General features: G+C 51.3%; 1 protein-coding gene across 3 annotated transcripts; it reads right to left on the bottom strand.

Moving 5' to 3' along the window:
- Nucleotides 1–156: 156 nt before the first annotated feature.
- Nucleotides 157–10,152, bottom strand: M6PR (mannose-6-phosphate receptor, cation dependent). 3 transcript variants are annotated; one of them, XM_040972208.1, is made up of 8 exons: nt 10,061–10,152; nt 9,342–9,417; nt 6,828–7,058; nt 5,349–5,515; nt 4,133–4,242; nt 3,621–3,751; nt 1,656–1,782; nt 157–1,244 (listed from the first exon to the last, which is right to left on the bottom strand). In XM_040972208.1, the coding sequence occupies exons 3-8, from the start codon at nt 7,049–7,051 to the stop codon at nt 1,122–1,124; spliced, it is 882 nt and encodes a 293-aa protein (XP_040828142.1). In that variant the 5' UTR covers nt 7,052–7,058; nt 9,342–9,417; nt 10,061–10,152; the 3' UTR covers nt 157–1,121. The 3 variants fall into 3 exon arrangements, with proteins under 3 accessions (XP_040828142.1, XP_040828143.1, XP_040828144.1); XM_040972209.1 differs by lacking the exon at nt 10,061–10,152 and adding an exon at nt 9,748–10,026; XM_040972210.1 differs by lacking the exons at nt 9,342–9,417; nt 10,061–10,152 and adding an exon at nt 7,418–8,542.
- Between the last annotated feature and the right edge of the window lie 430 nt (nt 10,153–10,582).

The raw sequence follows: 10,582 nt of genomic DNA, 5'->3' as shown, positions 1-10,582 counted from the left end.
AGGATTCTAGAAGGCCTCGCCTACTGATTCTGTCCCTCTTGTGTCCAGTGGGGCCATGTCACCTTTCAGTGGCCCGGAAATCCACTATTGTACAAAGATGAGCCCAGGTTTCTGGGCCTTGACAGGGAGATGGGAACACGAGAGGATTATCAGAGGATTAAAAACCTTTCCCCACAGAAATGTGAGCAAGACGACACTTCCCTGAGCCAGCAGAAGAGACAGGTGCAGCAGCCGTTCTACACTTGGGGCGGAGGACGGCACAGCCCCATTGTCCTGCTTCCGTTCCCTTTTCTGAAGATTAAAAGAAAGTTTAAAATCACATGCCCGTGAAGGAAAGTGCAAACATGTTTAGAAATACTAGTAGAGGAACAAGAAAAGCTGTACAAATGGAAGAAACCATCAGAGATTTGGCCGTCAGGTAAACAGACTACTAGAGTCCTTGTAGCATAGGCAATGGGGCCAGTTTTCTTTCCCTTGAACCTGGATTAGGTGTTCTGGCTATATGTGGACCAACAGCTTCAAGTCCACCACTCCAGGGCCACCCCGAAGCCAACAGGTGATGTGCTGAACTCTATAATCCTGTAGTTGGGAAAGTGTGTATTTTTCCTGTCTTAATCCCAGTGGTGGGAGAACATGTCAAGAACATCCCAGGCTCAGACCAGATGGGAGTACTTGGACTGCCTCCAAGTAGTTCCAAGCAGCAAGAAATCACATCCTGGTTCTCATAGACTCTTGCAGCGCACAGAGTAATGGCAGGAAAGCAATCAAACCTGTATAAATAATATCCTCTGCATTTAAAAAAAGAAAAAATCCAGTGTCTTGAAAATTTGTAAAAATGTGTTTAAAAAAGGGCCAAGGGACTTGCCTGCCATTCCCTTCTGCCCTTCTTCCCACTTGGACTTTCTCTGGTAGCCTGTGTTCCTAGGCTCTGGCATATCACACCTGTACCGCTGGAAGAAAAAAACTATGGGAGCACGGGAAGGCCGTTTTGGTGAGTAGAGGATACAAATCAAAAGCGAACTGGAAAGCAAGAGCAATGGGCTGAGTGGACACTGCCTGGGAGATCTGGCTGAGGATGCTTTGGTTTGGGGGACCGAAGAGGCTGGACTCCTCCAGTGTAATCACATTGGTAATAAATGGTCATCCCTTTCTTCGGACTCCTCCCCCAGCTGATCGTCTCCCACACCACGATATGCAGCAGGCACATTGCGGGGTTTAGAACGGCACACGAAGTCACAGCCATCCTGGAGGGGGAATAAAAGGAAAACATGTGGAACAGCGACCCTTAGCGGACGACAGAAAAAGTGTATTTATGGTCCAAGATGGTGGCAATGACTCGAGCTCTCCAGGGATAATGAAAAAGACCCAAGCAAGGATTAACTAGATCAATTTATGAGAAATAGAAGTTTTCTTCTAACTGGACCTTGGTTCCCTACGCAGACCCCCTAGGAGTTGTTGGGATGTAGCAGAGGGCATTAACCAACAGCCAGTGTCTGCTGTGTCCTCGCGAGACCAGAGCATCTGCTCTGACACTGAGGCCTGTCCAGCTGGGACTTCTGTGGCTCCAGCACTCGACTCGTGCGCCCTCAGTCTCAGTACAAAATCTCTGGGTCACCTAATCCTGAACTTGGGCTACAGACTGCCCCATTACTTACTGCTACCAGGTTGCCAAGATCCTGCCAGAAGGCTAGGTGGGGAAACTGCTCCATCCCCTTGGCTCCCACCACCAGTCGCTGGTACAGGAAGCCTCCGATGATATAGACGGCGACAAGTGATGCGAACCTAAAGAGAAAAAAGTCATGTGACTCCAGTGTGGTGGCACCTGCTGGTTCACTCCCTTATGGTTCTAGCAGCCAACACTGGGCCAGGGTGAGGCCAGGAGCTTCCTCAGAGTCTCCGGGTGGGGACAGGGGCCCAAGCACCTGTACCATATGCCACTGTTTATTCCCAGGTGTAGGGAGTGGCAAGGAACTGGAAGAGCTGGGGTACAGACTGGCACCTGGTGCTCTGCTTCAGATTCTAATGTACACAGCAAGTAGCAAGAGATGGCTAAGTGGGAGACCCTGAGAGAATTACAGGCGTCATCCTCGGTCATTGTGGCCACAGTGCAAACCAGCAGATGGAAATCTCCATCACTCTGCCTTTGAATTAAAGAAACAAAAATATCTGTTTACAAGAATGTGACACAGGGTAGGCATTTAGCCTAGTGGCTGAGAACTCTGCTGAAGGGGCCAGTGTTGTGGTGCAGTATGTTTTTTTCTTTTTTAAACTATTTATTTTTATTGCAAAGTTAGATATACAGAGAGGAAGATCTTCCACTGATTCCCTCCCCAAGTGAGCACAACAGCCAGAGCTGAGCCAATCTGAAGCCAGGAGCCAGGAACTTCTTCCGGGTCTCCCAAGCAGGTACTGGGTCCCAAGGCCTTGGGCCATCCTTTGCTGCTTTCCCAGGCCACAAGCAGGGAGCTGGATGGGAAGTGGGGCTGCTGGGATTAGAACCGGTGCCCAAATGGGATCCCTATGTATGCAAGGTAAGGAATTTAGCCGCTAGGCCACCACCCCGGTAGCGTAGTATGTTAACCTGCCACCTACAATGCTGGCATCCCATACTGGAGTGTTGATCTAAGTCCTAGCTGCTCCATTTCCCATCTGCCTTCCTGCTACTGTACTGGAAAAGGCAGATGATAACCCAAGCGTATGGGTTTGTGCTGCCCACATGGGACGAGCAGCTTGCTCTTGGTCTTGGTCTGACTTCACTCTTGTCATTGTGCCATGTCGGAAGTGGCCCAGTGGCTGGAAAAGCCCTGCCCTCTGTCACTTAGTGTTTCAAATAAATACATTAAAAATTTTTTTGTTAAGATTTCTGCATCTTGGAGCTGGCATTGTGGCAAAGTAGGCTAGGCCTCTGCCTGCAATGCTGGCATTTCATATATATGCCAGTTCAAGTTCTGGCTGTTCCACTTCCCATCTGGCTTCCTAATATGCTGGGAAGGCAGCCGAACAAAGCTCCTAGCTCCTGGCTTTGCTCTGGCTCATCCTAGGTTGCCACTGCTATTCGGAAAGCAAACCAGCAGATGAAAAATCAACCTCTCTCCTTCTCTGTGACTTTCAAATCAATAAACTACATCTTATTTTTAAAACAGCATGTCCGTACCTCTCTGTGCCTAGTTTGATACCCAGCTCCAAACAGTGCAGACCCTGGCTCAAGTGAGTGTGTTCTGCCACACACAAGGGAGTCATGGATGGAGTTCATGGCTCTCAGATTGGGCCCAGCTCAGTCCTGGCCACTGTGAGCATTCAGGAAATGAACCAATGGACAAGAAATGAAATGAAATGAAAATTTGCCAGAAAAGCTACATGGCACAGTAGGTGATTCTTACCTTGCAATCCAGAAAAACAGCCATTTCTAAAGTTCTAATCATCTAATACTCAGATAGTATTAAAAACTACCCAGCAGTCCATGAAAATAAAGCATCACCAAATGCAATTATTAGGGGCAGAACACATTACTTCATTAAGAAATTTGGCGCAGAATGTTCCAGCCAGCCTTTTCATATCAGCACACACACAGAGATCTGAGGGGGCAGGGACAACAAAGCGGACACACACACACTACTCACGTGATCAGTAAGATGGAGCCCACGCTGAGATGGGACACCTCCGGCGGGCAGGCCAGGCTACTGTCCAACTCAAAGAGGTAGAAACAGTCTTGAACTTTGCCTCGCTCTTCGGACACAGGGTTAAAATTATCCTGCAGCCCAGGGCATGGAAGACAAGACACGTGGTACAGGGTTTCACTCTCATCCAACAAGGGGGAAACAACTCCCAATCACCTGCTTTGTTCCTGGTCAGAAGCCCAGTTACCCGGGGACACGGGGACCTCAGTCTGAGCAGTCTGACAGGGACACTGTCGGCCCAGCCCATCTGGATCTGCTCCCTCAGTTGGCGGTTGGCTCTCTGTTGTCCTCCCTGGGGTCAGCCCAGCTCGTCTGGATCTAACCCCCTCAGTCGGTGGTTGGCCCCTCCTTTGTCCTCCCTGGGCTCAGCCCAGCTCATCTCCTCTCAATCTGTCCCCGATGGTGGTCGGTCCCTCAAGTTTCCTCCCTGGGCTGAGGAACCCCGGCGTGCTCACCGCCAGTGTGTGTCGGTTGCAGGAGATCATGACCACCGCACGGCGCTGCTCCTTGCCACAGTGACGGTCATATTCGTCGCCCCCTTTATAGATCAGCATGATCCAGTCACCTGAGCGACAAGGCAATGGTTTCTAAGGGGCAGGGGAGGACGCTGGAGGCAGATCTGGGTAATATGGCAGGGCACAATTACTCAGCCAACGACAGTGGTTTTCGTTAAAATAACCCTGTCAGCATGAGCTCTGTGCACCAGAAAGGCCAGGCTGAAACTGACCTCTTTACAGAGTTTTATATGCCTTTAAGACAACTAAAGAAATCAGATATTCATGTAAGAAAATGATGCTTTCATGTTAAAGGCAGCCAACTGACAGTGCAAGAACAGCAGCAACTTCCACCTCCCATGAGTTACATTTTCTGAACACTCACTAAGAGCAAAAGGGACTCCCTACAACTGCTGAGCAGCAGGAGGCACCCCAAGATTTCGGAGGAGCCACAGAGAGATCAAAAGCCGATGTCCAGCTGGGAATCCCTTCCTCTCCTGTATCTCCCGCAAACTGTCATTTGAACCAACCATCACGTAGATGAAGCACACAGGGGTTCTGCTTTCAATTTCGCATCCGAAAACAACAAGAAAAGTGAAATGACTTGTTTAAAGTCGCAGGACCAGAAAACAGAAGCGGGCTCTAGCTCCTGGTCATCTGACTGCAGGCCCAAACTCTGCACGGTAACTTTATGATTGCTATTTTAGACGAGTAACTAGCTGTACTGGAGATTTGATTTATCTGTTCCTGGCACTGAATTAGACAAGTCCTTTGCAGCCAAATGATTATAGGACTTTTACAAAATATCACCACCACAGCAGTGTCAGTAGGGAAACTGTGGTTTGCCAAAGAGCTTCATCTCTTAACATTTAACTGCAAACTCCGACTAAAATCGGATGAGAAATGGTGGCAAGTTGGTATGACTACATCTGGCTGAGTGAAAGACCTGGAGGTTACACACTGCTGTCTGGATTCCGCATTTTTCCTAAGATTTTTCGCTGCCCTTAAACACATCAATGGCCCAGCCTCTGGCTCTGGAGCAGCTGGGAACCCAGGCACCCTGTGGTTTATGCCCACCATGGGCGACACACGACAGAAAGCCTCTTCTGGCCATGACACGTGGGACCATCCAAACAATTGCCCTGCATCAACACTCAGTCCACATGGAGGGCCTTACTTCCATTGAAGATGTGCGTCTCATTGTACCGCCCCACCACCGTCTCCTTTCCGCTGCTTTTGTCAATCTGCACCAGGCCTGCCCCGGACGTGTGGTTGCCAGCCTCGCGGCATACCCTGAACTTGTAGAGGTATGTGTCTGAGCCCTGGCCCACCGTGCTCTCGAAGCTGTGGAGACAAGTGAGAGGAGACAAGAGTCAGGCTGTCAGCTTCCCTGTCCTTTACAAAGGAAAAACAAAACAAAACAAAACAAAAAACCAAGCAGGCTGCATGGACTTCTGATGTGGCTCAATGGAAGCCAATCAATATCTGTGGAATTATCAGAGACTCATGAGCCTATTAGACCATTTTAATTGTTGATGAGGAACAATTCAAATAAAACAGGATAGATACTTCAGATAATTCTAGAAAGCCTGTTCTAGGCTGCTATTTCCCTGTCATCAAGGGTGTCTATTTTTCCTTTTATTTATTTAATCGCGTCTCGGCCTTTTGACTAAGATCAAGCATATTTATTTATTTTCTGATACAGTTCCACAGGCTCAGGGGATTTCCCCTTCATCTTTCTCCACTGATTTGCCTTATATTTCCTCAATAAACAAACAACAGTCAGAAGTCCATCACATTTTTATGACACACTGCAAATTCCAAGCCGGGGTTTTAGTAGCAGGGCACACTCACTTCTCTTTCCCTGAAGTGAAGACCAGCTTGTAGAAACACAAGCATTATTCCATACCTGCCAAGACACTACAGGACTAGACAATGGTTGAGTCCAGCATCCTAATGTCAAGACATTAAGCAGTGTCCATCTTGGAGCTGGACTCCCATGTTTCTCAATGGCTACCTGAAGGTTCCTGACATTCATAACATGGACAAGCCTAACACATTCACCTGAGGAAATCCTACCGTCGGGAGGTACCGAACCATGCCTGCATTTCTGCAAGCTGGCCTCATGGATCAGCTACACTTCTGGAAAAGAGAAGTGCATGCTGCTACTAAAAAACGTGGGGCCTGGCGGCATGGCCTAGAGGCTAAAGTCCTCTCCTTGAACACGCCCAGATCCCATATGGCAGCCAGTTCTAATCCCAGCAGCCCCACTTCCCATCCAGCTCCCTGCTTGTGGCCTGGGAGAGCAGTTGCAGACGGCCCAAAGCCTTGGGACTCTGCACCTGTGTGGGAGACCAGGAGGAAATTCCTGGCTCCTGGCTTTGGATCAGCACAGCACGGGCTGCTGCGCTCACTTGGGGAATGAATCATCGGATGGAAGATCTTTCTGTTTCTCTTCCTCTCTGTATATCTGAATTTCCAATTAAAAAAAAAAAACTTGTTGTGTATCATAAAAAACAGCAAGATGGCATGGCCACATAAGACCCAGGTGGCTGAGGTTCAGTTGAGAGCATTTCCCACAGGGGTTATTGCCCACGTATCCAGTGGGAAGAAGAGGGGTTTGAACCGGCGTCTCCCGCGGCCCGTCTTCAGTCACCTTTTGTTGAACAGTGGTGTCAGCCTCTTCAGGAGTGCCAGCTCCTTCTCGGACTCTTTCCCCTTCTCTCCCACCAGGTCACATGTTTTTTCTTCTGTCTGCCAGGAGTCTCTCACGGCCACGGCCAGCAGCAGCAGCAGCAGCAGCCCAGCCCTCCAGCAGCCGAGCAAGGGGATCATGCTTCGGGGGGCGCTGGGGGATGAGGAGGGGCAGACGAGGCGCATGAACTGGCTGTGGAGAAAGCGGAAGCGACAAATGGAACATTTTACACAGCTCTGGGAAACTCAGATCAAGATAGCTCATTTCACAAGCCTATGACTACTTCATAAATACAGCTGAAATAGGTGGTCTGCCACCAAGCAAATGCCCACTTGCCTATTTAAAGAGGGTCTTGGAAAGGTTCGCTTGCAGAGAGAGCAGTCTGAATAGCTGGCACGCTAACCTTTCCTATCATTGTCTAGGCACACCTAACCACCTTTGGATTCACCATGAGTGTGGAAGAGAAGTGAACACAGCCACCAGCACCTACAACTTTATCCAGTCCACTGCTTCACAGAGAGTTAGGTTATGGGGAGAAGAAAACTCAGTACATCAAGACAGCTCGTCCTTCACTCTGCTGGGTCCCAAATCGCGAGGATGTCTTGCTTTGCAGTAACGATGGTTGTCGCTAAACTGATGACAACCCGAAGCGTGCTCTCGCTGGTGTACTAAATCCCACTCACGCACTACTCGAGGGCTGGAAAGCCATGGCTCTCAACTTGTTTGCTTTTCTTGAGCTCTCCTTCACACCCAGCAGATCTTGTAAGACTCCGCCACTGCTGACAAGTTCAACCAACAACAACAACAACCCTTGTCCCAACGACAAAGTTAATGCTTCCAATCTTTTTTTTTTCACATATGAATAACACACTGGTAGTCAACTGACTTCACTGTCGCTTGGGAAGTTAAAACTTGAAACAGACAAAACTTAATGGGTACATATGAGCTTACAGATGGGAACCTGCAAGCCCCAGCCTCGACCTCTGACCGTGCACTATGCTTGCTTCCAGGGTTAAATTCCCACAGTCCCCATGGGCAATGTTTGACAAGTTATCTGCCGGACAGCACTTGCCCCAGTTCACCACAGCAGGTTTAGTGATTCACTAAGCTTATTTCCAAAGAATAAGTCTAGCCAGCCGAGAGGTTCTCCCTACGTTTACAAGACCAAACCCACAATTGCCAGCAACTTCTTGTAGAACACCGGCCTTCGGCCAGGCTCGGTGGGAAGCACTACAACATCATGCAGCAAAATACGACTGTTCCCACTTCATGGATTAAAAATGGAAAGACAGGAGGTGCAGTGAAGCCCGCTAACATGGCCCCAAAGCTCCTGGCCTGTGCTCCGCTGCTGCACGCGCCTGGATCTCCTTTCAGGACAATGTCTTGGGGGGATGGGAGCGGGCAAACAAGGCTGGGCACGTGTTCGGACAAAGCCACAGGCAACGGGGAAGTGACTCTTCACTCAGTCTACCAAGGAAACAAAAACTGACCTCAAACTGCGGCCCTCCCCGAGCTACCCATTACTCAACAGGACTCGCTGATTCCCTCCACTGAAATAGGGGACTCCCGCAGACTGATTCAGCAGGCAATTTCCATTATGTTCTCTCAGGACCTAAGTTAAAATGTCAGCCCGTTGAACTGAGATTTCTTCTGGGCCCAGTGCAGTAGTCTAGTGACTAAGGTCCTTGCCTTGCATACACTGGGATCCCTTATGGGCGCCAGTTCTAATCCTAACGGCCCCGCTTCCCTTTCAGCTCCCTGCTTGTGGCCTGGGAAAGCAGCAGAGGACGGCCCAAGGCCTTGGGACCCTGCACCCGTGTGAGAGACCCAGAAGAGGCTGTGGGCTCCTGGCTTCGGATTGGCTCGGCTCTAGCCATTGCGGCCCCTTGGGGAGTGAATCAGCGGAAAGAAGATCTTCTTCTCTGCATAACTCACTTTCCAATAAAAATAAATAAATCTTTAAAAAAAGAAAAAGAAAAGATGTCTTCCTTCTGTGCTACCCAGGAGCCATTCCTTTTCTGGAGGGAAATCTCACACGGACAGCTGTGTTCTTTTGGTTTCAAAGTGAGCTCTCTATCTGCTAACCGAAGCCCAGAAAGGCAGTTTCACGGAACAGCAGGGATAAAGCGGTGAAGGCCCTGCAGCCAGCCAAAGCTGAGCTCAATGCTGCCTTGGCCCCTCAGATCCGCCAGGCAGGGCGAGAACAACCAGGAAAGTTGCTTCTCCAGCCACTAGGGCCTGCTGGCATAAAGAAAACGACTAGAAAAACGGACACATCACAGATGGACAGCACAATTAGGAAGGGGACTGGGCGCCAAGGCCTGGGCCCATGCTACCATCAGAGACCACGGGGATCCTTGTGGCAACAAGGGGCAGGACTTGAATCCCGCTTGAATGTTTAGGATCCATTGGGACGAGCCTGGGACCTGGACCGTGGGGCTGGCCTGGGCCACCTTCCGGGGTAATGGCTTTTACCTTCCTCTCGATTCTCACGTGGCACCCTCCGGGAGCCCTCTTCTTCACCCGCTTCGAGAAGAGCAGCCCCAACTAGCTGGGAAAACAAAACAAACCTTCAAAACTCAAGCAACAGCTTCTGTAAAGCTGTCTGCAGGGAGGAACCCCCGGCGATGACGGAACGCCCCTACTGGCCGGCACCCCTCCATCTTTCCTGGGGGGAAGTCTGCGAAGCTCGCCCCTCTTCGCCAGGGGCAGGGGTCTAACAAGGACCCAGTCCCAGCTCCACAGGGGCTCCATGCCCCGCGGCCAGTCCCTCTCCGGTGGCCCTACGCGTCCTTTGGAGGGTTGGGTCTGTATTCCCTCTCCCGACGCCCCCATTCTGGCTCAGGGAGCCTGATCTGACGTCCCCGGCTGCCCCACTCACGTGGCGCAGGCGACCGAGGCTCCAGGTCCTCCCCGGCGAGTGACCACCGGCCAGCGAGCGGTAGGCGGCGGACCCCGACTTCCCACTCACCCTGGCGCCTCGCGGGGCCCCCCCAACTTCGGGAACCGGAAACAGGAAGCGCCAAGCAACCACCGGGCAACTGCTCCTCCCGCCAGACCCCGCGGCCTGCGACCCTTTTCCCTTCACGGTCCCAAAACGACAACCCGCACTGCTGATTGGCCCGTATCCCAGGCCTCGCTCCCACCAACTCCAATCGCGACGCAGACTGGCACGTTGACTTTTTTTTTTTTACCTTTTCCGAGGTTGCCTCTCTACCAATGGGGTCCCAGAGTCGTACCTCGGGGGGCCCTCTCGGTTCCTGCACCCCTCCCGCCCCCAACCCCCGTGACGCAGGGTCACGCGTGCTCACGTGACGGGCCGTCTCCCTGGCAAGGGCGGGAGCGAGGAAGCGGAAGCAGCTGGCCTTGCGTGTGTGGCTGTCTGGGAGTTGTAGTTCTCACGGGTCGGCTCCGGGCGCCTGCGCAGAGGATCACGGTCGCGGCATGCAGGAGGCGCTGTTCTTCTGTCTGGCGGGCTCCTTGTCCTGCAGTGCCCGGGAGGACCCGTGGGCGGTGCAGCGATGGGGTTCTCACTTTTGTTTTAATCCTTGAGGCGTTGTTGTTTTTTATTGTTCGCCTCGTAGCGTTTTGCTTAGTGAGCCAGCTCTCTGCAGACACAGGGTGGGATTCCTTTCCATGGCAGTGTATGCCCAGCGTCTCGGGGGCGCGAGTTTGGCGTCTGTGCCTTTGCTGAAGCCCTCTGCGTTCTCCTCCAG

This window comes from Ochotona curzoniae, unplaced genomic scaffold, assembly GCF_017591425.1.
Source record: "Ochotona curzoniae isolate NIBS_2020 unplaced genomic scaffold, NIBS_Ocur_1.0 contig_2235, whole genome shotgun sequence".
In the NCBI taxonomy this organism is placed as follows: domain Eukaryota; kingdom Metazoa; phylum Chordata; class Mammalia; order Lagomorpha; family Ochotonidae; genus Ochotona; species Ochotona curzoniae.
The sequence above is the reverse complement of the archived record's forward strand: the minus strand, read 5'-3'. Positions and strand labels throughout refer to the sequence as shown.

Bases quoted from the DNA above. Each gene is read 5' to 3' on its own strand.
- M6PR (XM_040972208.1), bottom strand. From the start codon at position 7,051: ATGCGCCTCGTCTGCCCCTCCTCATCCCCCAGCGCCCCCCGAAGCATG. The intron at 4,243-5,348 runs GTAAGGCCCTCC...CTTGTCGCTCAG, and splicing joins GACGCACATCTTCAATGGAA to GTGACTGGATCATGCTGATC. The intron at 1,245-1,655 runs GTAAGTAATGGG...TTCCCCCTCCAG, and splicing joins ATCTTGGCAACCTGGTAGCA to GATGGCTGTGACTTCGTGTG.